We start from the raw sequence: 26,530 nt of genomic DNA on the forward strand, positions 1-26,530 counted from the left end.
ATCTGTCACTGAAGATAATGTCAGTTGTATATTTGACTTTAAAAGCATATTGGGGAACATTTCAAAACATTGTGTTTATGATTTCCACTTGAAGACTTCTCAATAATACTAAGCTAAACACTCTTCCCTGAAATTGAACCACTCTTTTTGAAGGCAGATTCTCAGTATGCAAAGGTTTAATAATTTATAGACCCTAGAATATCAAGCATTAAATATTCTGTTTATGGACAGTTTAATTAATACAGCTAATATATGGTACTTCCTTCAGAAATAAATCTGTGTTTGTGTGCCTACACTGGCTTTTGCCAATTTATGAGTACATGGTGCCTGGCTCAGAAGTGGCTTCCAGTTAGGAGCTTTAATCTGCATGGAGAAAATTGAGACAGTTTTTCAGAAAAGAAACCACAGCCTGAATCACACTGCTCAGTATGGATACAAAACGTCATTGTCACAAGATAAAAGCAAGTTGAGATTTTCATCTGAAACAATGTGTCTTTCACCTCCTTGAAATGAAGGCATCTGACCTTACCTGTAGAAGTGCTGATGCTTTCATAGAGCACACACAGAAAAGACCAGTAAGATCAGCAGCATAAAGAGATCTAATACTCAAAGTAGCATACAGAATAACAGCAGCACTTTATGCATACCCAATGTATTTATATATCTATAGTATACATGCCTACAGTAGCACATGAATTGACTTTACTCATCTTCATAAAAATGGGAACCTCAGAAATAGGGGAAAAAGCTCTGGAAAAATGCAGGTTTGTGGGCCAAAGACCACTTTTGGTTTCCCCCAGATTTTGTTGCTGTTTTAAAATATACTGTCTCTCTTTTGTTAGTAATGAAGAACAAGATACACATTAAAAATCCTGATGAAGATCTAGAACAAGGACAGATACTGAACTAGAAAAGGTGGAACTGTGGGATAAGAATTACAAATTAAGTTAATAAATTAGAGAAAGGACATAAAGCAAACAAATTAAAGACAATAAACAGAAAAAGGATTGCGGAGTAGGAAGCATACAAAAAGGCAATCAAATGTTTAAATGCTACACAAGAACTGCTGGCTAGGCCCCAGACTGCAGCCAAGAATCTTGATAATGAAACATGAACATCAGACATGAAGAAGTGCAGCTTGTTCTTCTTCTGCCAAAACCTGATGGAGAAGAACAAGCTGTGTACAGCTCCAGACATCAAACTTAAAGGAAAACAGGTACAATGCTTAGTTCTGGGCTCCTCAGTACAAGGGAGACATGGAGCTCCCAGAGTGGGTCCAGTGGAGTGCTATGAAGATGATGAGGAGATTGGAGCGACTCTCTTATGAGGAAAAGCTGAGGGACAAGGGCCTGCTCAGCCCCAAGAAAAGAAAACTGAGAAGGGACCTCAGCAATGTCTGTCAGTATCTAAAGGGGGGGTGTTAGAGGAGGGACCAGGCCCTGCTTTGTGGTGCCAAACAACAGGACAAGAGGCATCAGACAGAAAATGATGCACAGAAAGTTGCACCTGAACATGAGAAAAAACTTCACTGTGATTGTGACTGAACACTGTAACTGGATGCCCAGAGAGGTTGTAGAGTTTCCTCCCCTGGATAGGAATTGTTTGAACACAATCCTAAGTAACATATTCTAGAGGACCCTGCTGAGCAGGGAGACTGGATCAGATGACCTCAAGTGGTCCCTTCCAAACTTACCCATTCCATGATTCTGTGATATGAAATAGTCCTGAGGATGACAAGGTGGCCAGAACAGATGGGCTCTAAGGACAAATGCAAGGATTTTTTTTTTTTTTTTTTTTTTTTTTTGGTCTAAACAGAGGTTTTTTAAAAAAACACATCCAATCCTACGGAGAAGATCATTATAAAGAGAGCAATATTATCCTGAGTGAAGGTGACATGAAGTATTCAGTCTTGTTTAGAGAAAGAAAAGATGGATACCATGGAAAGCTTGTCTTAATACAAGGAGAATGAAGCAATGCAATAGACCAATTGTTTGACAAATACCAGTTAAGAGACTACATGTGTCATCCTGTCCTTATGTAAACAGGTGGACCAGATGATGTGTCAAGACTATTTTGGTAAAATTGTGTGTTACACTACATGTTGTTTCAGTTACTGTCATACTCAGAGATGCACACTCAGTAATAGGCTGTTACTTTATGTTCATCTATAGAAAGTGCTGAGAACCAAAGTAAATATTTGATCTCAAGCAGTGCCTCATCTCTACAGTCTTGTTTTTAGAATAAACATTAATTCTTCTTTGCTGGATTTTGCCATGATCGCTTGTCTGAGTTTATAGTTTGTGTCCATACATCTATTTGGCAGTCTTTGGGGAAATTATTACTTGTTATAATTTCTTTTCAAATATAACTATCATTTAGTTTACAGTTCCAATAAAATGTATAGGCAATTATTTCTCTGCTTATTGTTCCTGGAACAGCTTCAGTAATACATATCAGAATATGCAAGAGTTTGGCTGAGTACTTTGAATTATTAATAGAAATGGAGGGCTGTATGCCAGAACTGACCAGTTGTCCAAGAAGATGGGAAAGAAAATCTGATAGATATGGAAACAAAATCAAAAATATAAAACACCTTCTCAAAGGCAACAGAAGACAATAGTGTAAGAACTTCAAGGGACTGACACATACTTGATTTCATGTAGCAGGATGCCTTTGCTTCACTTTACCATCTCCCAGGGAAGAATGCAGCTTTCATAGGTAAGTAACTATGGGTTTCCAATACAGAAACAATGGAGCACAATTAGGAATAAGCAGCACTGAATTTCAAGGGAACAAGACTGTTAAGTAGCAACTGGTAGCAGTTAAATGTGTATTCAATCAAATAGTGAGTCAATTAGTGAGACTGAGAGGCAAACTCCAGAAGAAACAACAACCCAGCAGAGAAGGTTGCATGAACAAAATCTCAAATGGGCATCATAAGGGCTACTACCTTATTATCTCACCTTCCAAGTGAGCACAAAGACGCATGCTTCTCTTTTTCTGTCTTCCCTTTTTCACTTGAAAATATTTTTGATTTGTGCCATAACAAGGGCAATACTAGGTCCCTCTAATCTAGTATTCTGTCTCCAAGAGTAGTTAGACACTTGAAATGTGTAAGAACAGACAAGTGCACACAGTATTTTCCATCAATCACCAACCAGTTCCAATCTAGGGGCTTCTTAAACTGAATCTGGTGTCTATGTTTTCATGTCTGTGTATTTAGTTAACTTTCCAGGAGTTTGTCCAGTTTTCTTTTGGATCCACATTTCAGCATTCACAACATCCTTTGGGAAACTGTTTCACAGGTCAGCGCCCTATGAAGAACCCTGTCTTGTTTTTGATGAATCTCCTAATAGCTTCATTAGTTGCTCCCTAACTCTGGTACTGAGTGCAAAATTGTTGTTTTTTTCCACATCTCCATGCCATACATATTTTTGTAGAACTCTACCATATGTCCTTCTCTGATCTTGCCTTCACACATTGGAGGATTGACCAATGTGATCTTGCTCATCCATAATGTCTTTTTCTGAACTCATCCTAGTTCAGCCTTCTCCCAGCTTGAGACAGAGGACCAAAACCGAACAGTGATAAGGACAACTTTGTACAACAGCACAAAGAGGTTCTCTGCTTTTTTCTATTTCTTCCCTAGTAATTCTTAACACTTGATTTGCTTTTTTCAAGTACTACTGAGCTTTGAACTGCTGTCTTAATGAAACTATCTATCATGACAGCAAAATAATGCTTCTAAGATGTTCTCATCATCCCCATCTTTTTTAATGTAGAATTAGGATTTTTTCTTCCTCCATATATTCATCTATACTGATACCTGTTATTTCTACTGCATTCAGAATTGTAGTCCTTCTTGTAATTCTTCATGGTAAATCCTTCCTACCATGAATAATAACCATTATCATCAGCACTGTTACCTCAGTGTTAATTAATTTTTTAACTTTTTTCATGACATACTGAGTAGCACAGGTTGCCATAGGATTTCCCTCATAGCTCCTCCTCCACTAGAAAATCCAGCCATTAACTGATAAATGGAAATGTCTTGAAAAAGTCCTGAAAAAGGCTATGGTACAGAAAACCTAGAATCTTGCTCAGGTCCTATTTAATTGAATCAGTAAGGTTATATTAAACACAGTTCAGTTAAAGTAAGTCTTTTAATTCATGAATTCAAACATCGTCCAGAAAAGAAAAATCAATGATCAAGATCTTCAAGGCATGAAATCTTTCAACTTAAATGGCCATGAAGCACAGTACAAACCTCATACAATTTTCTATGCATTTAAAGCTATCAACCCCTATTCATATATTTCAACACAGTAGAGAAAAAAATAAAACTGCTTAGTCAGACAGAAGCCAATTCTCACACTGATAATGCTCATATTACTAGTATCCTGGATTCATGAAGACTGTCCCCTGGTTTTTAATTATAATAACCTAGCAATACAAGGTGTTACATAACCCAGCAACTTAAAAGGTTTTTAGAAATAGCAGTCAAGATCTCAATTTAGGTATCATTTGGAAGCACTGAGGGAAGATACCTCCCTCACTCCCAAATTAGTAAACTAATTTTAACAAAAACTCAGGAGATTTACCTTCTAAAACATCTACTTCAGATTCAGATTTTTTTTTTTTTATTATTTCTGTGAAGGCCTGAAAAAAAAGTGACCCAAGCTGACCCTTCTGCAGTTTATAAAGTATGAGAAGATTACACAGCCTGAAGTTGTATAATTAGTTCCAAGATTCTAACTCCAACTAATTTTATTAAGTTTAATCTTTTAAAGAGGTAATCTTTCCCTCAGTTATAAAAGGTGGTAACTGACATTTTCTACCTTGTTGATATGCTTGACTTGGCTTTTTTAGTCAAGTAAATGTTTTATCCTCTTGGTAATAAATAAAGGGTTTCTCTACATAGGGAAGTTGATCTGTGCTAAATGAGGACAGGCAGATTAGATCATTCATTCTGTTTGAGTTAATTTGGAATAAAATGTTTATACTAGGACAGAGAGTTCACACAGAGACTAAATCAGGAATAGCTTCTTGTACTGATGAAATCAAGCCATTCTACCATACACAAATATTTTCGGCATTTTCTCTCTTGAGAGTAAACTTTGGAGATCCCTAAAGGTAATTAATGCAAAACTCACAAATGCTGTTATTTAGCACTAATTAGTACATTTTTAGTTATTGCTCGAAGAAGCTGAAGTTATAATGATAACAGAAAGCTTGGCGTGGCCGCACAAAAAAGTCTGAAGATCTATAGTCTACACCTGCTTTATTAGTGTCAGAATGGAGGGTGGTTTTGCTGCATGTGAACGTCATTCATGCAACATTCTCTTGGATAGGAGAAGAACTAAATAGTCTGGGTCTCTTCAATCTGGAGAGAATGCAGGAGTGACTGAAGTTTGCCAAGTCATGAAAGTGATGGTTAAGGTGAATGCAGAACTGTTACTCACTCAAGCCTGCAATGCTAGAGTTAGGGGCACCTGATAAATCTGGTAGGAGATCAGTTGATCACAAAAAATCATGAACTTGTGAGCTTGCTGTGGAAGTGCACAGGTTCAAAGAGACACCAGATAAACTTGTGGACAACAAATCTTCATAAAAGAAGATTTAAAGCCTGAGGCAGTGATGTCCTCTGCAACATCCCCAGCAAAACAAGTGCAAATATTGAGAAAGTATGAAGAGAAAGTGGACAGGCTCACATGCATTCCCAGAATAAGCCCTCTAATTTTCCCTGCTGGAGATAGAATTCAGAGTTAGTCATACAACAGGTTTATCACTGCATCTCTGTGTGATGCTGAGCAGAAGCTAGAAATCCTGGTGAAGGCCAACTGCTGAACTGGAATGATCATATTCTATTACTGGGTTTCCCCTGCAGACAGAGGGAAATCCCATCTACTGAGATATCCATAGTGTAGATACCCTGTTAATTCCTCAGAAGTATAATTCAGCATGCTAATAAGATTCAAATAATTTTAAAACTAAGTGCAACTACACTCATTCCTTCTCAAATACTTGCTCTGTGACTATTTAAGAACATACTGGAAAAATTAAGGAGTGATAGCAGATCACAAAACAAAAAACAAGTGTATTGCAGCACAAGTATATGAACCTCTTACCTTTTGGATAAATGTCTTTCAGAGGCACATCTCCGGGTGCTAAAATTCGGACTATTTGATTAGAAGCCAATAAAGTAACACAATTGGTTTGTTTTGCAGCTCCTGTTTTCCTCTGGGCTCCATAATAAAGTGGATCAGAAGGAGAAGCACGTTTGTGACTCAGAGAGGAGTTTCTTTTCCAGCTATACACTTCACTGGGAGACTGAAAAAGAGAAGGTGTCTACTGAAGAAAACCTTACTATTATTAAATCTAAGAACAAACACTTCTTGAAAAGTTCCACTTCTTATTTAATTTTGAATTGAATGTGGCTTTTGTGGTTACTTCTTATGCTGCCACATGACAAGGAATGACCTGGACTATTTTGTCATCAAAAACTCCTATAGGGATGAAAACCAACAAACCATCTACATGAGTTCTAGGCATCAAGTTGCTCTGAAGATCTGAAGTTGAATCAACTTTTTTTTTTTTTTTTTTTTTAAATTGAACCAGGAGCAGAAAGCATTGGAATAACCTAATTTGGAATCAAATTATGTAAAAAACTGTTAGGTATCCACTAACATAGATAAATGCAAACAGATATTTCAGCAATAAATTAAAAGCTAATAAGGCTGGGTCCAGGTTCAGAGATTTAAATGTAGGCCTCCACATGAAAGCCAGTGGCTTCATCTCCCACTATGGTTGGAAGAGCCTGTTGAAAAAAATCATCTTGAAGGTTCGTCTTAGTGTTTGGTAAACTGAGAACTACTATTACAAATAAGAGCTCATATACCTTGTTCATGCTAAACACCTACACCACCAGCACTAAACACTGAAACTGAAGTTGTGCCCAATCACTCTTATATCCACCCTTAGCACTACCCCTTTGAAATTTACCTGGATATCTAAAACATGCAAGAGGAAAGATGGTAGCTCACTATGAATCAGGCAGAGCCAAAAATGCTTCACCACCCGCTTTGGTGTGTTAGTATTGAAGTGTGCAGCTTCTTTAGTACTCACTCCTCTAGACCACCTCCCTTTTCCAGCAATTAACTCACATCTATTGTAAGTAATAGGAAAAGCTTGTATAAACCACCTGGTAGTATAAAATCAAACCAAGGAAAACTCAAAAGCTAATTGCAAAGACTGTCTTATTGACAAAAATATATTTTTGAATAATTTTGCAATTTGCAAAGAATTTTCTTCTGTCATTTGGCTTTCCCAAAATTCATGTCTGTTAATAGTTACACTTTCAAATTTGCCCCAATTTATCAAATAAACATGACATACAATTATTTATTCCATAATCACTATCTTTTTACATACCATTAGGTGGCAAATATAAAAAAAGTCTAAAGAATTAAACATACCCGTATTTTCCCTGTGTTTGCCTTTACCCCTTGCAACAGCCCTAGTCATTAGAATGCTAAGTTTCACTTTCTTTTCTGGTTCTTTTCTAGCTCTGTAATGGCAGTGAGCACACATATATGCAGTATTTACACTTAGCTACATTATTCAGTGGTGAAGGAGCTTTTTAGTTTTGTTATAATTTTCTGTATTTTTTTTTCTTTTTCCTTAATCTAGTCTTGCTACCTGCTGCACACTGGGCAAGAAGGTCACACTGAACAGTTCAAAATTATATTGATATCCTTTTTTTCAGAGGCTATGCTTAATTAAATAACTGTAAAAACATATGATTAAGAAAATATTACTCTAGCCAGCACTGAGCAGAGCTCACCAAAAACGAATTTTGTCTGTGCTAGACATTGTATTGTCCCATTTCTTATTACCTAAAAAAACCACTGACAACCCTCTAGATTAGACTACCATAACAAGTAGTGTACACCACATGAATTTGTCCTTTGCTGCCAATTCCCTTCTTTTTCCAAATCATTTGGTAAACAGGTACTTAATGGGTTACAAAACAAATGAGACCATATTATTTCATTGTACAATAACGCTGAGCATTTACCAAGAGGTCTGGGAAACCAATAACAATAGTAGCATAATTATGCTCATCTGAGAAGATCCTGTTGGGGGAGCTGATCTTTTGTCCCACAGCTGCACTGAGGTTTTCTGAAGATAGCTGGTCAGTTGAAACTGCATGAGGCACGCACAATTCTGACACTAAACAGGAAAATTAAACAAAATGAAAGTCATTAAATCCAGATGTGAAATAGGAAACAATATTAACTGTAAGAGTGCTGAGCACTGAACACTGACTATTACTTTGAGCATAAAATTACTGAAAAGCAGATCTCATTATACTATACTATAACACAGAGGAGAAAGAAGTAATCCTATTTTTGTAAAGTCAGGTACTTAAAATCAGGAAATAGTAGCTTTGTAGTTGCTTATACCACTTAATTTTGCCCTCTACTGTAGAAATGAGGCAGGAAGCCTATGGAATAAAACAGAACAGCATGCGATCACATTGAAAACTGTTATAATACAAATGCACCAAAAGGCAAAATACAGGTTTGGACAGTGTCAATGTGACATTTCTTAGTGACTCTCTTGCTGTCTTTGCAATTTAAATAACATTGTTTGTAATGCATTTCTGTTAAATAATGGTCTGATTTTCTTTGTCTTTAAGCTAAGAAAAACTGAATTTTATTCTGTGCATCTGTGAGAGCCCTTTACCTTGCCTCAAATTACCAACAGTCAGAACCTGCTATCTTTAGTTCTGCACTGTTTCTACTTCGATGGGCACAAGACTATCTTGTTTACATGGCAGTGGGAGAAAAATCTTTCCTCCCTCAAAGGATGAATGGTCTGGGTCAGCAGTAAACCCACACTGGTCTACCTTTTTTTAGTTCTCCTGTGACAGATTTGGCCTCAAAGAACAACAAAAGGCTGAAGATGTTACATTTGGGGTTTGCTGGATTATTTGGAAAAAGGTGGACAGGGGATATGATAACATTTCAGATTGGAAGAGAAGAAACAAGATAACAAAGGATAAAAATAACACAGAAAGCATGCAGCAATAAACTGCCCACAAATACTTTGAGACTGGAAATTATAATAACATTTCTATCCATCTGAGGAATGATACTCCAGAATCGTTTCTAAATAAGGTAGTGGGAGGAAGGAAACTACTGCACTCTGATAGTGCTTGATAAGTTGGTAGAGTAAACTGTACAAGAGTTAAAAAGGATTCTAGATATTTAGGCTATGGTTAGTTTTTGGTATCCACCTGGTTGCTGTTTATGTAAATGAAGCCCTATTATTTGTCAATAACATTTTATCTTACCACGTTTACACTGTGTTAATCTCATTTTTCTTACTTATGCTAGCCACAAGAACCAGAACAAAACTTGTTCCTTCTTTAAGAGATATAAAGTGGTTTCTCTGTCTGTTTCCTCTGTCTCTGATATATAATGACCAAAACCTATGAACTCTTAGGTAGGATGCACATGTGTACTTCCAGTCTTATTAAACAAAATAGACTAAATATTTTGGGCACCGCGATCAAATCCTCAGGGTTGAAAATGCTATCGTAGTTGAAGACAGATCTTCAATAGACAGGCAGAATGATGACCACTGCAGATTTCTGCCTTATTGTGTAACAAAGACAAGCCTCAATACCTAGCACCATCTGGGAATTTTACTGATCAAATTCCCGCTATTTTTTAATGCAAATGTGATGGCCCCAATGGCCTCCTGCACACTATCAACAGAACTACAGAAACTGTGACTTCTGTTTTAACAGTAGGTGGTTTGTATTTTTCTAAGGGGTGGGAAATGTTTTCTAGCTCATCTGAATGTAAGTAGCAGACCTGCAGGAGCTTACAGCCTGGAATCATTAGGATATTTGCTCCCTTCAATTCCTGTTCTAATTCCTGCCTAGTTATCTTGCTTCCTTTTCCATTCAATGTGTTTGTCTGTTTGCTGAAAGTCCATGACTGAGGGTCTTGAATGCTACAATGAAACAAAAATGCTTTATTCAAACAACTAGAAGTTTGAGCATGGAATGTGCCATGCCTTGAGAAAAGCTGTTATTATTAACCAAACATGATAAGGAGGAAAAAACAGAATCAGAGAGATGGTTACTCAGACCTTTAAAAAGTCTTGTTTGTGCAGCTGCAAACAGAAATGACAAAAATAACAAAAAAAAAAAAAAAAGGAACTAGCAGAGCATGCATTCAGTACCTGTTGTTAAGCCAAATCCCATGTCAGCTGGCTCTTCACTCAATGCATGCAGCTGGCAAACCTCACTGTCTTGAGCTTCCATATGGGCACGCTTGGTTAAAAGAAATTTCCTGTGAAAGATACACATTTATAATAATTCCCAATTAAACTTGTCACTCTAAACAAGGACTTTTATCTTCTGAAACAGTGGAAACATTCTACATTTATATAAACAAGGCTATCAACACCTTTTGCTAAAACTAAATATCATTTCCCAAACATCTATGAGATAGGAAAGGGTAGGCCAGCAAGTGCCAGATTTGTCTTCTGGTAACTACACACTTTCATTTGCTGTGCATTTATAAAAATGAGACAGCAGAGTAACATTTCTTTCATGTGACCATGAAAATAAAGGAAGCAGGCGCTAACTCTGGACAACATGTCTGTATTTCCAGATATAGGTTCACCAACATTCTCATTTCTAAAGATCAGTATCATGTCAGTAAAATTAATATTAATTTGCATATGATCAAAGCTAGTCTAGACTTTCAGAGGTTGGCATATCCTCTTCATTTCCTACTCTAAAAGTCTACCTGAATTTTCACCACAGCAAATCTGCACCTTGAACACCCCCTTTTTAAGTCTAGTCAGTTTCACAAACAGGAAAAACCAAGTCTGAGACCAGAAGAGAAACTTCTGAACACAAACGACACAACAAATAATGCCATCAAGAAAACTAGGCAGAACTAACTTATTTGTTTCGTTTTCCACCAAGAGCCACCGGTCTTCAGCCACCAGGAAAACAGATTTCAGACTGATTGGAAGTGAGATGGTGTGAGTTTGACCCTCCAATACATCCAGTACAATAAGGTGGTTTCTATAAAATTGAAAGCCAAAAAAGAGTAATCAGATAGGGATATACACAAGGAGATCTGATAGAAATCAATTCTATACAAGGATATAATTTACTCTCACCCTCTTTCTTTGTAGAACACAAGCCAGTTTTTGTGTGAAAACTCTCGGCACATTTTGTAGTTGCTCTGTATAAAAATACATCATAGCACAATTAGTGTTTGTTAGATTTGTCCCAGTGAGTTTCCCTGACTTCTGAAAGTGTACTAGTTTTTGTTCCTTTATTTAAAAGAATCCACAGCTTTAATTACTTCTCAGAATGCTATCTAGCTTGCCTTGTTCTTAGTCATAGATTGTATCATAACTGAGTTCATCATTTTGGACATAATTCATTGTAAAATGTTCCATTATTTCCAGTTCTAGCCCTAAAAATGGGATATTTAAAAGACACATATCTTCATTTATATTTTTTATATCAATAGTCCATAATAGTGCTACTTTTTGTGTAAGACATTTAAACATACATAAGAGTAAAAAATTAAATGCATGGGCGGTAAAACCAGAAAAAACTTAATGATCCAGTTTTTCCAGTACTGACATTTGCTTTTAAAAAAAATAGTATAATAGGGGCAGGTACTATTCCTCACCATCTCTTCTTTATTTTTCCACCAAGATGTCCTCTTAGGAGAGTCTTGAGCATCTGGTGAGAGCAAAAGACGGCGAAGGGCACCGCTTCTTGTATCCAGCAACAACACAACATTGCTCTATAAATGAAAAGCAGATCCATGTACATCTCAAGTTCATTTAAGAGACTACAACAAATCTATCTGAAGCATTTTTGCAACTTGAGCCGCTTAGGTAATTTTGAAAAGATGATCTAGATTTTGTTGCAAAATGTAAGCTGGATTTTCTTGGTTCATTTCAAAGTTCATAGAGAAACTCAATTAAAGAGGTTAAATACATGCAAGGGTTGGAATGATACTACAGTTTTTCCACGGCATTTTATCTATACATCTCACATTCACTTCCAGTTCTCTAGGAACTGGACTAGTATGGTTTACATGTCCAAGATGCAGCTACACATAAGAGATTAGTTCTATCAAGTCACTAAAATATTTAATTTCATTTTTTATGTTTTTTAAAAAAATTTCTATTTCACCTATTGCTTAAGTCCCACTAAAGGTGACAAACTGGTGAAAGAAGAAATGGCTTAGTACTTTCTCTCCAAGTTCATACCTCTGATACTGTGAAGCCTATCAAATATCCCAGGGTGTGACAATCCTTCTGTGACCTGCACTCTGACAACTTTTAGTGTCAGATGTAGGACAGCTGTTGGGGGACAGCAGGATGACTCAAAAGAATGGAGACTCAGAAGCAGATGGGATGGTGCAAATCTCCATGTATCACATGAAAAAATGGTGTGCTAGATTTTGAACTTCAGATTTCTCATTTGTCACTTGATGCCCAAGGGTCAACACATGCTATCAAATGATGGGAGCTTTTTAAACATCTTTTTGCAAAGTACTATAGCTGCTCCTAATGTGTTTAACTAAGAATTCAAGACAATAGTCATTCAGGGCCAACCTTAACTGCATCAAATGAAATTCAAAAGGTACAAAGGAGTAAATTCATTAAGCCTTGGGTTCAATATTTTGTTTGCCATTCAAGGAAATGTTCAGTTCTGCAAGGACATTAGGTTCTGCAAGGACTTACTAAAAGTAAACTGCCTACGTACAACATGTGCAATAACACACAATAGACGTTAAGGAAGTAAAACATAAATTCCCACAAATTCCCCTAAATAAAACAAATACAAACAATCTGAGTCACAGCAGTTTTGTTCTTTTTGGGTACTCTTCATACTTTCACTAGAAATATTTGTGAGAGTTAACTTTAATAATGACAGTAATTTGAAGTTAAATATGGTAAAGCATTTAAAATATTATCATGTTATTTGGAGCATTTGGGAATTTCAGTTCAAGTTCCATATTTCTAAAAAAAGAAGCTTGCTTATGTATTACAAACCAAAATTATAGAAACATGGTTCAGGAAAAAAAATAGGACATATGCTTTGGATTTTGATTTTCTGCCATATTTCATTTATACAATTTTGAAACAGCATCAGCCTTCTATGTGAGATAAAGAACACATATGAATCAATTACATTCTTCCACTTAGTGTTAAATTTATGAGAGCAGTTGGTAGTATAAAAAGCTTTTCTACTCCACCCCTTTTGATGTTAATGGTTTCCTTCTGTGCTGAGTGACTGATGTATATTCTGTCTGTGTTTAAGAATAGATTTTTGCGTCACTTGTGAACACATCCAAGAGCAGCTCTGGCAACTCTTCAAGTGGGCTGGGAGAAGACGTTGGTGTGCAATTCCTCTCTGTTTGTTCTTGACTGGGAGAAAAGTAACCTTTGGGCGACCTCCCAACCCCAATGTCTGGAATTCCAAACTCTGGACAGATGCAATAACCAATCTTGTGAAGATTTGTTATTTATTCTTGTCTTTATTTTTAGTTACAAAGTTTCCCTTTCCTTACTGCTGTTTTTATTTTAGCTAGCATTTTCCTCTAAAAAGTTCTAAAACCGAATAGGGCTGTGACTTCATTTTGCTGGTATGGAAGTTGTTCCTTATGGTTTCGCAGACAGAGGGGAGAGCTTGGGGAAGATTCAGAGCGGGACAGTGCAAATAACTCGGTTTAACATTCTGGTATTCTCCCCAAACTCACTGTCAGTTTTGATCTGTTCTGCCCTCAATGTTCATGTCCTGAGCAAGCAAGCTTGCAAATGCACTGTCTACTTCAGACTGAAGCTGATCCTTAGCTTGGCAGGGTAATCAGACATCCTCTTGCCTCCTGCCCCACCTTTTCTATTAGAGCTATTTAAAGACCCCTTGAGTGATAGAAACATAAACTGTAAATATTAGGCACAGATACAAATATAAGCACACTGTTCATCAGGTTTAACTGGAAAAGGTCTGCTAAAGAATTTGTGGTTTGGGGCTCAAGCCGTCATATCTTCATAGGTAGGTAAATGTATGCAAGAGGAATACTGGTGTTTACTTAATACAAGTGGTGTCTTTCAGATGATTTGGGAGACTTTACTGTATTTGAGATTTCAGTGAACTGAGAACAATAAGCAGTGGTATAAGCTTTGTGCTTACAGAAAATGAGTCTTGTCTCATTCTACGGAAGGTACACACATTTCTGTATAAGCAGACCCTTACTATAAGGTGCACTCATAGAAAAGGAAAGTCTTATATAATATAAACAAAAAAAGAAGAGAACTAGTTTTTGAAGAAAATATGAAAATATGCCCTTTGTTCTGAAGACATACATCAGAATATTATGGGGACTAGAGGTTACAGAAGTTACTACTAATACTGTGGTACTGGTACTTCCATATTCAGGTCCTCACTTGTATTTTAGGCCAGATCACAAATTGTTAAAAGAAACCTTTTAAAAATGGTTGTCATCACCTACATATGGTGAGTGAGGTGTATCTCTGTGTCAGTTTCTGTGCCACAGACTCCCCCACTTCCTTGTTATCAGAGAGGTTTGACAGAACTGCAGCAGCACGTGAGACAGGGAAAAGCATTTCCCTCCCTCCCCACCCCACTTCCTGGCCAAGAAAGATAAAAGCAGAGTTAAAGAATGCCGGCAGGACGCTGCCTGAACAAAGCTTGTGGTGTTCCTTGAGGTAGACTGTAGGTTACTCTGTTTGTCCAATTGTAGCTATCAACACAGTAAAGTGCTTGTAAAAAATCCTGGAAGTGTGCTGTTAATTTATGGGCAAATCAATTCTCCATGAGCAGTTTGCTCCTACAACCCCATATATAATCATGCATAAAAGTTATCAAAATTCTTTTCTCTCTGTACTTGTGCTCCTTCTGAGCAGTCAAAATGGGAGATGCAGAAAGAAAAGTGCATATGGAAGGCACAAAGCTTTAGCAGGAAATAAGAGTAGGCCCTGAAGTACTTGTGGGGAGGACAGGTGGCAGAGGCATTGCTGCTTTGAAAGATGAATGCAATTCCCATCTTACAAAGAAATTACTTGAGATTTCTGCAGAGCCCTTTTAAAGTCTATGAGCTTAGTTTGAACAAAAAGATAGAGTCAAAATAGCTTGCACTCACTGACACCATGAGGAATAAAATCATCTACCCTTTCTTCCAAGAAGATGTAAATGTGGCTTAAAATCAGATAAATCTCCCACTTGTGCAATTAAGTTAAATCCCTGAGGAGTTTACTTTCAGTAAATTTTTATTTAAAAGGACAGGAAGAAATGGTGGTTTTTCTTTTTATTTCACTGGAGGGCTCTACTGAATCAAGATGGATGTCATCTGGGAACAAGACAAAAAACACAAGCTCATTTGAAGAGCCACAATATAATCATTTCATCTTTTCCAATAAGGTTATCATCCATTTAAAATTGTTCTTTTTTATAACTTAGTCAGAAACATTAATTTCCAAAGACCTTTATTAAAAGAAAAAGATTGAAAAAGCTGCTTTTGGTATTGTCTAATTAATGGGTAATATTGATTATTATGAAATAGCAGTTGTCAAGTGGCCCTTTTATTTAATAAATGCAAGTTCTTATGTCTACAAATATTGTTAATACTTTCTAGTCTTTTTGCAACTACACACAGATGAACCTCTAAAGCATGAAATATGTTATTTATGTTATTGTTTTTCTTGTTTTGCTTGATGCACCCGGCACAACCAGCTAACTCTTGCAGCCTTGCTCAAAATGCAGATGTGCCACTAATCTACTTTTCTTAACAAGGGAATGCTGCAAGTTCTGAGTTTATGCCTGCCAGTGATCTTAGTACACCCAAATGTAGCCATGTTGACTATATGCCAAGCCTCCTTCTGTAGACAGTGGAAGGAGAGAGGCACTTCCAGAGGACCATTAAACATGTTTACTTTAACTGAGATGAAACGCTCTTCAGATCACCTTTTTCCTCCCAGCAAATAAAGAAGGTACTCAGATGATTATCTTTGACCATGTGCTTACCTGCTAACATCAATAATAATGTATTAAATTCCATACACACCAACATCCACCTTATTTCACAGGTGCACAGAGAACATAATTTTTCCATGGCTCCACCGCAGGAAGAGCTAGGAACAAAGCTAAGCTCAATGTGGAAAAATTACACTGCTTGAGAATCCCTCTTGTGATTCAGTGGGAGCTAGAGATCCTAACACTTGAACCCCAACATAAGGAAGGACAGCAGTGGCTATGAAGTCTACAACAGCAGCACTCATCTAACCTATGTTTTAGTGCCTTGCTTAAGAACCAATCCCAAATAAATTACAAATGTAGTTCATTGATACGAGCATGCAACATACAAGAGAATAATTTTTCTTTTTTTTTTTTTTGTTTTCTGTCTATGCTTGCTTAAATTGTCAAGAAGTCTAAAATTGCTTTTGAATGGCGCCCTAAGAAGAGGTCTTTTTGCAAACAAGTTTGTAGTTAAATGAAACATTTTCTGAAACAGTAAGGTCTACCTTAATGGTAAAAACATGTAAAAACTCCTAAGATAATGCAAAACATCCAGAATATTTTAATTCTGTATTATTTTCCAGTGTAAAACAGGCTTATTTATAGACAAGATGTATTCACCTGTAGCACTTGCCAAGAAATGCAAGTCTAAAAGTGGCAATATTTAAGCTTTGTCAGAGTAAAACATGAGGTTACAGCATGACTGAAGTAATCTGGAAAGGGACACTGAACTGCCACAGTCTCTCCACAGAATAGATTTTATTTCAGAGTCTGAAAAATATATCTATCATAGTATCACTAAAAGACATATTCCATGAGGACAGCCAAAACCAAACTCTGAGATAATTATCTAAAGATTCATGGAATAACCTTCATTTCTGACACCAGATGCCACTGTGATTTGGTTCAAAACAAAATGGTAGGAATTTCTGAGATTTGGAATGCAAAGAATATTGCTGGCTTTATATTAAAAAGTGTGAGACGTTATAATCATTGTTATATACAAGACAGACTGCCATCTGTTTTAGTTTCCTGCATCAGCTTCACCAAAGGAAGCCAAGAATTATTTAGATCCAAAAAAAGTGCTATGTGCACCTCAAAATAGCCCATATGGTATTTCTATAGCTGTTCAACAAGCAGGTAACCTCAGAATCATATTGTTTCCAGTTTGCAATGGAAAGTATCCAATAGGCAGCTGCACCTGCATAAGCAGTTTTACCAAAGGCAGAATTGTGTTTCTCATAAAGCACTGAGCTTAACTGCAGTATATGACACCAGAAAGTGGCATAAACACTTGACAAATGTTCCCAGAACAACATTATTGCAGAAATACCAGAAATTACTGAAAACTATTAACAGCCTAACTCAATGTAGGAAAAGTTCTTCTGGTTGAAGTCTCTCACCTACTGAAAAATCAACGGAAGAAATTCAAAGAAAGGAAAAAGCAGCCAACAATAATTACCAGATTTAATGCCTGTGTCAAGCCACAATGACTGGTAGGTAGCGTAATAAGTTATTATTAATATGAAAAAATTAACAGCAGCAGCCCAGTGTATACTCTTGTCTCTTCTCCTCCCTGGACAAAGAAGTTTTGAACTGGAAATGTTACAACCAGCTCACAGATAGTAAGGGAAAGTGCAAAGAAAGCAATAGTTGTCTTTAAAAAAGCATTTGAGTCAAACCAGCACTGAAATTGTTAGTGGTTCTCAATTTGCATTGTTGATGTCAAGGCTTACCTAGTCTTCCTTCTAGTCTTGACACTTCACAGGTTACAGAAGAAGAAATACAAGGACTTACAAAATAAATATGGAGCAAATACAAGCAATCTTTTACTTGGTGACCTAGAAAATTTGTCTTTTACATACTAGTTGAAAAGTAAAAGGGGGCCAAGATTGGAGCAGAACTTAAGTTTACATAAAACATTTTACTCTGTACTTTGCAAACATAGCTGTTTGACTGAGACTCCCAAACTTGACCCACTCTCCCCCTTTTCTCCCATAAAGCAAATCTCCCTCCATCAGTAAGAGAAGATAAGCAGGTAGAACTCAGCTTCAAGAATGGAAGAGGACACTGTCCAGCTAAAGAATTCAAGAGGAAAATCTTCATTTAAAGAACTAAAGCTGAGAGCAACTCCCAAGCTACAAGTACAGTAAAAGAGAACATTCAGCAGGAGGTAGCCTTGTCCAGTCTACAGAAGTAAAGTCTCCAGTGACCTACCCTCATGATACTACTTTGGTCATGACTAAACATTTAGCTGGAATTTAATTTTTTTTACCTCCTCTTCATGTAGAACCACTTGACCTTTAAGTGGATTTCCCAGTGGTGCTGCAGTCACAAAAGGTTGCCAGACACTTCCAACTGTTCTTGGGAAGAGGTCATAAAGATCCACAAAGTATCCAGTCTTACTAGAAATGTTCATGAAGTACAAGGAAACAGGATTGCAAGTAGTAACATACAGAATATTTTCATGTTCCTCTTCTGAAATAAGAAAACAAAATAGTGAAAGGCTACTGACTTTGTGCATTTGTCTTCTGGAAATAGATATGTCATAAACTTGGCAGATGATATAGTAAAAAAGTACTGAAAAATCATTACTGTTGACAAGGGAGATAAAGCGAAATGATCTATTCATATTAATTGTTAACAGAACCTTGCCACAGTACTATTAACTCAAAACAAGAAGTCCAAGACACATTTGTGTAGGCATGACTGCAGACATGTCTGCCAGCTGATAGTATGTTCATCTGATTTTGTTTGTTTATAATCTTGTTTCTTCTTCTTTCTCTATCCTATCATCCCTTTAAATTAATGTATTTAATAATTAAATTATTTTATTATTAATTTAATATTCATAATTAACACAGGTTGAAGGCAAACATTGTACAGAACTTTTCATATAAACCACCTTCCTGAATAATTTCAGAATACAAAGCTACCTAATTTCTGTTTCGTTTCAATGGAAGTATGCTAACGTATTTGCAAATCGGACTGCAAATAGAAAAAGCAGCATTCCATTATTGATCACTAAAGATCTGTTTATAATACCATAATAATGTTTTCACTAATGCCCTGGAATGGCTACCTAGAACAGAGGCTAGACAGAGTTAGAGAATAAAGTAGGTATTTATCAAAGGCCTTTAACAGATACACCTTGGGCAGTGCAGGAGCCTTGCAGAGGCTACACCCAAGATGGATGATGGTCACGAGCTTTTCAGACATATCTAAGTTTGGTCTATTTGCATATCAGGGGTTAATTGTCCAATTACAGCTTTAGGTAATGAAGTCACATTCCCCTAGTTTGTTTCCCCCCACACCTCCTTTCATTTTTGTTTATATTTTTTGGGCCTGAGGCTGTGATGATGACTTTGGCTCTCGGGCCTGGAAGGATTGTTTTGTCTGACCAAACTGTGATGAGAGCTTCACTAACACTCTGTATGGAGTTCAGTATCATACACTAATGCAGTACAGGAAAACTATCAAAGCTAAAAACTTAAAGTATCAAGACATACTTAATGATGAACCTTAGAAACATTTATAAATATTCCCAATGGTGCAATTCCCTCTTGGACATAAGCTGTAGAGGTAATGAAGGCAGGTTTGGTCCGGTGAGAAAGAATCAGTATGAGCACAGAGGAAAAAAGCACAGCACTCTTCAAGTTAAAAGATTTGTATTAAAACTGAATTGAGAGAGGAAAAGTCAAAGATTTGTTTTTGTCAAGTAATGCAGTGTTGAACTCATGAATTAAACAAACTTGCAATTTTGTGGCTGCGTTCTACTGTAATTACACATCTTTCTCTTAGTTTGAGAAAGATGCATGTCCTTACAATGACCACAATGACTCAGTGAAATTATGTGTCAATTCCAGTGGATTATTTTTGCATTTCATCTACTATTTAAAAAAAAAAAAAGTGGAAAAAGGTGAGTTATTATTCCTATAGTTTACCCCCATACTGTCAATTTTTAATTCCCATATTACAACTCCTAGTATTATTCCTGTGCTCTACTGCAATCATATCTGAAATACACACTGCTGTAAATGCACTGGAGTGCTGTTACTACACTTGAAATCCCTCATATTGCCCTTTTATATTCTGCCACTGGCTATTGGCAAGCACTTACAAAGTCAACAGCCCAGTCCTTCCTCATCTACAGGACAGCTCACCTCTTTGTAACATTGCAGATCATTACAAAAGTCAGTAGCTTTTCTTACTGTACCTTTTGTTACTGTGACATCGCAAACTAAGTTAATTTCTTCTAAAGGCAGTGTCCAAAAAGCAAGTTCTTCTGTGAAACTGATGGACCTGGCTTCACGCCGTTCCAGTGGAAAGCCTTGAATATTTAAGTACACAGGGCCCTAAAACAAATAATAACCATGAGGGCTTCCTAAAGTATTCCACTCCCCATTCTTCAGGAAAATACAGAAGTCTTCCTCAAGCTGTAATACTATTAACAATAAAAAACCTATGAAATAATTTTTTATTACTTAAAAATTAAAGGGAAAAGGAAATGCCTTTTCTGTAAACTCTCTGAATGCCCATATTACCATTTCCTTTAGAGTATAGAAACCTTGTGCCTCTCCTCTTCAGTCTTTTTATGTTTTGGAACCATTATCACTTAGTAGCATGAGGAGATATCATGTACTGATAAAACAGTTTATAAAAGAAAAATACCAGAATATTTCTGTTTCAAAGAAATTATACGGCAATTTCTTATTATATGAAGTTTAAATTTCACCCATACACCACATTAGAAGTACAGGTTTTTCATTACTCACTGGAGTAATAAACACTGAAGTTAAGCCAAAAACTCAGAGCTGAAAAGGACTTAAAACTTTGGCTGCAGATCAAATTGTACCAAAGGTTCAGATTCAGACTTGCTAGTGCCAAAGACCTGCAAGACTTCAGCTCGAGGCAAAATAGAAACAGAAAACAGCTTTCTTTTCAGTCTCTGATCTTAGCCAAAAATTGAGATCTGGGGCCTGTAACTGGCCACCCCCAAACATCCAAAACAGCTATGAAGTTTTTTCAGATAAGGTATTTTCAATATCCTTATAAATACTTATTTTCAATAACTTCTGGCCAAGCTTAGTGATTTTCAAACACATCTTACACTGTGAGGGCTAGGTATACAAAAACCAGTAATTTTTCTAGTCAGTGTAAAAACTCCAAGAACAAGCGACAAGGACCATGCCTTGTATACACTCTTTTTCCTGAAGAAATCAATCACATTTTAGATTTGTCACATCCCAGTACATAAATATTATATAAAAAAAAAATAAATTAAAAGACAAACCTTTACATCTATTTTTTGAGTTTCTGATGGACACAGCATTTTCTTTTGTGCATTTCCTGGCTCATCAACTTTCCAGTAGCCCATAAACTTATGATCTGGTAATGGCAGTCTGTCAAATAATGTAGGAACAAATTAATTTTTACACTTATTAACCAGTAAGTGATATGGAATAAATAATTTAGACAGCTGCAGTTTTCCAACAACATATATCTGGAGACTCTCTTGCAGAAAGTGTTGTTAAAATATTTCATTCCTTTTTGCATTTTAAATCATGAACAATTTAGCCTTCTAGACTACTAATACAGACACAAACTATGCAGTATCATAAAAGAAGAAGCAATGCATATAATACGGCCTCAAAAGGAAAAGTTTTCCAATGTGAATTATGTGAGATATTTCCAAACAGTTTGCTTTATTTTATCTTGCTTTGCTTTATTCAGATCAGGCAGGTTGTGACAGCACCCCTTAAAGGAACTCCTGTCAGTCACTTACTCTTCTAAAAGACCAGCAGAAGAAGCACAGTAAGCACTGTGGCTTGTTAACCACAGAAAGAAAGTTCCGTGAATTATTTCTGTTTATTTTAACACTGCTCACATAAACAAAGGCAAAGGAATACAGACATGAGAGTATCCCATTGCCTTCTGGTCAGTACAATCTACAGAAAGGACAGGGACATCTTCAAAAGCCACGTTTGCTTGCTTTGGTTTAACTTCCTCATTTCTGTATCTTTTATCTAAGGAAGAAATAAGTGGACCACAGCAAAAGTCATTTATACAGGAAAAGAAAATGCTGATGTTTGACAATATAGTATCACAGCAAAATACAAATAGCATAATATTCCTTTCTTTCCTCTGAAGTGATTTAGAGCCACTGAAAACAGTTTGAATTCATTGGCATAGATACCTTCAAGCTAATGAACTCATAACTTTTGGCTTCTTTTCTTTGGGAGCCGTTGCTCCTAAAGAGATCTCCTATCAAAACAGCATTCTGTGTTACATGCTATTGCACATTATTGTACAGCTACAGGACTTGGCAAGAGAACAGAAGACATTCCTTCTCCCAGCTTCTATAAATATCTTCAAAGTCTATTTTAAGGAAGTTCTCTTAGACTGTTTATTAAAAGTATCTGCTTGGTCTCTTCTGTCCTATCCGATGATGCTTGTTCCTACTATTACAATTATTTTCCCTCTCCTCACCAACCAACTTGGCACTTTTACATATTAGAGGTTCTTTAATTTCTTTTCTGTATTATTTTCAGAATAAGAAGGTATAAAAAATAATTAAATGAACAGTTGGACTATATATAAAACTTAGAAAATTTTACTTTTATTTTATTTTTCCCCTAAGAACTTATGGGAGAAGTCAGGGAATGAATAAAGATATTCCTTAATCTTTGCTACTCATTCAGGAAAGATGTCATAACATTTCTTAATGGTATATTCATACCAAATCTCAAGCAACCAGAAGCTAGAAATTACAGGCATTCACTCAGCCTCCATCACCATTCTGTGTTTGAACCATCTGCCAATGCAGTCAGACAGCCAAAGACTGTTTTGCAAACAGAAAATGGTTTGGATGCTATAGATCACTGGTGCTCAGAGATAAATAAATGGCCATCTGCCAGCAGTGTGCCACTGGGCATGTAATGAGGAAGGAGTATCTCATTAATTCACTCTCTTAGTCAAAGAGCCAGGAGAGTCTTCTGTTTGTTTGTTGCCTGACTAAAAATATCAGTAGTTATCAATGTTTGCAGAGTGATTAATTTTGTATTTTTCCTCACTTCATTCTGCATTTTTTCCATTCATATACTTAGCTGGTATAGCCAAAATTCTTCCCAAATGAAGAAGAGAAATTAAGCCAGATTAAAAAAAACAAACAAAAAAACAACGAACAAAAAAAACCACTCCAAGTACACGGGGTCGTGTTTTTACATGACAAATGACAACATTCAAAACCATTAGGAAAAAACATTCATGATGCAATATTTCAACATATACAAAATTCTTAGATACATTAATTCATGCAATTAGAAAAACAGACAGTCAAGTCACTAGTCTAAGTGTCAGTTTAGATGTCTATGAACTAGAATTTTACTTCAGGCTTCCATTTGGGTTTCTAAATGATTTGTTGGCAAAGCATTGGCTATGTCTTGAGCCACAAGATGTCTTGTGTGCAAAAAACCCCTGGCGACTTCTTTTTGCTCTGTGACTCTGAGTAGCATAATCTCTGATATGCCTATAATCAGCAATAGTTATTTCCCATTAGCTCAGTGGAACATCAGCTTTCACAAGGATTTGGACTTCAGTTTTAATTCCTTACACATTACTCCCATGGACAACATCCTAGAAATCAACAACTTTACTAATGATCGTGTGTTACGTGTGGGTCGTGGGTTGGGAGACAGAAATCACTACTTGAGTCCTCTCTTGATCTGACAATCATGAATAGCTATTAAAACAAAACATATGTTAATAACCAGCTCTAACCAAATACCCTGCTTTTTATAGCAACAGAATTACAGACTGCATTCCCAAATAAAGATTTCCACTCTGTTTCAGCTTTCTGGAGATTTTCTTTGCTAATAGTTCCTCTCTTCCCTCAGGAAAACTGATTTATATTTTCTCCTAGATTTTTGAGGTTTTGTTCTTTTCCCTGTTTCTGAATGATTTAGTTTCTCTGAGGCAGCAGAGCAAGTCATCATAAATAGCAAAGAGGAGGGAAATGTAGATCTGAATTTCAGAATAAAACAGAAAGCAGAGTTCATAATACAAAGCTCTTGTTGCTTAAGGAAAATTCAAAACTGCTTTTGTTTATTCACCCTTAATTTTCAATCTTGATTTTCTACATGATTACTGTTGTCCATGAAATATATATATAGGCAGGTATTTTGTTCACAAAAGCGATTGCACGAGACCTACAGATGATGGGGCAATTCTACAAAAAATTACTATTTAGCCTAAACTTCTGCATGCACAGCCATCAAAGGGGAAGTGATCTGCTAAAATATAATTCTCTTGTGCTGCTAGAAAGCTTTTCAAAGTGACACCTTTGAACACAATTTAGAACATGATTTCTTTCCATTTTATAGTTTTGATTTATGAAAATAAATTCATTTTAGGGTATTTAAAAAAAATTATCAAACAACAAAAAAACCTAAATCACCTAACAACTGTGCTCAAAAAGTCAACAGAACCTGCTTTATAAAGTTATTTGTTTAGCTTTCAGAGAACATACTAGAAGATGGCTATGAATCTCGTAAAACTGAAGTTCCACTAAAAGCAAATTCTTCACTTCCAGACATCAAATTAGTACACTGTGGACATGGACTGCGACAGGCAACAAAGCTGCTTAATATATGATCTTGTAAACCAGCTCAGTGTTGGCACAGAATGTATTATTCAAGGCCTCCAGTAACAGCCTGTGCTCTATTTAGCTGAAAAGATTTCCATCCCACGTAACCTTTCTGGACTTAAGTAAGATACAGTTTGAAATCAAGAAAATTCCTTGCCAACCAGTTCTCCATAATTTATCCAAACATATTTTGATTTGAAGACATTCTGAAGTAGACATTCAGAAGAGTTGTATGTTAAAACTCCTGTCCCCTGACAATTCCCCTTCCTCAGCTGGCCCTGCAACACAGTGTTTAACAAGATACGTATGATATGAGACATATCCAATAATTAACTACAGATTACCCAGGGGAAAAAAAGCCACACAAAAGAACAGCCTCAAGAGAAAATCAAAGCTGTTAAAATTTACATATTTACATTACATATAAAACACCCAGTTCATATAAAAAAAATATTGAAGTTAAAAGGAAGCACCTTGAATTGAATAGCGACAGGAGGAAAAATATGGAATGGCAATTTCATCAAGGATAAATGTCAGCATTAGGATTAAATGCTGTTTTACCTAAAAATTGCAGATGGTCTGAACTGCGCAACAAAATGGCAGATTAACATGAATTCAGAAAAAAATGACATAACAGATGTTAATGGGAAAAACAAATGTAATTGTACACTTAAAGAAAGATAATGAATAATTCATTTTACCTACTATGTCTTGGCAAACCATCATAGACAATCCATCTGCTTTACATACAATACTGAGAAAAATTATAAACTTTTGTACAGATAGTACCAGGAGAGACAGACAGTATGTTAACACCTGACAATACTGAACATGTCAGTGCCTTGAAGAACGGTTATCCTACCTGGGAAAAAAATAACAACTGAAGAAAGCAAAAAGACCAAGTAAAGCATCCCTTTACAGGTCTAGTATATGATACTAATTTTTCCAATAAATAAATTAGTATAAAAAAATGAATTTCTCTCTTGAAAAAACAAATATTGCAAGAATCATTTTGTTAATGGTCATTACACACTATCTAATATTCCCTTCCAAGGCTAGGTATATTGCAGAGTCTAATCTAAAAATCTCGTAAGGGTCACTGCAAGCATCTGTTCAACTTCCCCTGGATTTCAGCAATTTCAGCTGGATACATACCTAAATAATTTTTCTATTGAGACCCTGTATTTTAGCGTGTTGCTTGTCTTTTTTTACATTTACAGCAGTTATGTTGCAGCAGCAATTTAAATAATTCTGATTTATACAAGTTTTCTTCTCGATTTAGTAACACACTTCTCCAAAGCTTATTAAAATAAGAATTCACAAATCATTTGATCCAAGGCATGCTAGAGACCTGTATAAAGGAGTCAGCATTACACTATAACTATTTTCCTGTCCCAGAATCTCCTGGAAATGTTTCTGTATTGCAAAATTTAATTGTACTGGATTCGTATTCTTATACAATGATTTTGCTGTTGTATGACTAACATCCTGAGGCAAAACTGGTTTGAACTGTTATCCCAGTTTTCATGTTACTTAATAGAACTGCTGAGCAATTTATTATGATAGCTAGCACGTCTTTAAAGTTTACCAAAAAAAGACTGGGGCACAGAAGTCATCTGTGGGGATATGATGTTGTCGCTGGAACAACACAGAAATAACACCTAGAAATCACACCTTCAGATTACCATCTTATGAGAGCCAAGAAGCAGGTAGGAAAACAAGCTGAAAACAGAAAGTGATCTTCACATGTCATGAAACCAATCTGAAAAAAATCCAATACAGTAAGAAAA

At 36.2% G+C, this 26,530-nt stretch overlaps 1 protein-coding gene across 1 annotated transcript in view; it reads right to left on the reverse strand.

Moving 5' to 3' along the window:
- VWA8 (von Willebrand factor A domain containing 8) overlaps positions 1 to 26,530 on the reverse strand; it is a 179,197-nt gene that overhangs the window by 40,244 nt on the left and 112,423 nt on the right. Inside the window, exons 27-35 of the mRNA XM_058826255.1 lie at positions 21,390 to 21,498; positions 20,313 to 20,451; positions 18,372 to 18,574; positions 11,736 to 11,852; positions 11,212 to 11,276; positions 10,988 to 11,113; positions 10,258 to 10,367; positions 8,078 to 8,232; positions 6,129 to 6,330 (exon numbers count right to left, since the gene is read on the reverse strand). Of these exons, the coding sequence (XP_058682238.1) occupies positions 6,129 to 6,330; positions 8,078 to 8,232; positions 10,258 to 10,367; positions 10,988 to 11,113; positions 11,212 to 11,276; positions 11,736 to 11,852; positions 18,372 to 18,574; positions 20,313 to 20,451; positions 21,390 to 21,498 (1,226 nt within the window). The remainder of the gene's footprint in view (positions 1 to 6,128; positions 6,331 to 8,077; positions 8,233 to 10,257; positions 10,368 to 10,987; positions 11,114 to 11,211; positions 11,277 to 11,735; positions 11,853 to 18,371; positions 18,575 to 20,312; positions 20,452 to 21,389; positions 21,499 to 26,530) is intronic.

Source organism: Poecile atricapillus, chromosome 1 (genome assembly GCF_030490865.1).
Source record: "Poecile atricapillus isolate bPoeAtr1 chromosome 1, bPoeAtr1.hap1, whole genome shotgun sequence".
Taxonomy (NCBI): Eukaryota; Metazoa; Chordata; class Aves; order Passeriformes; family Paridae; genus Poecile; species Poecile atricapillus.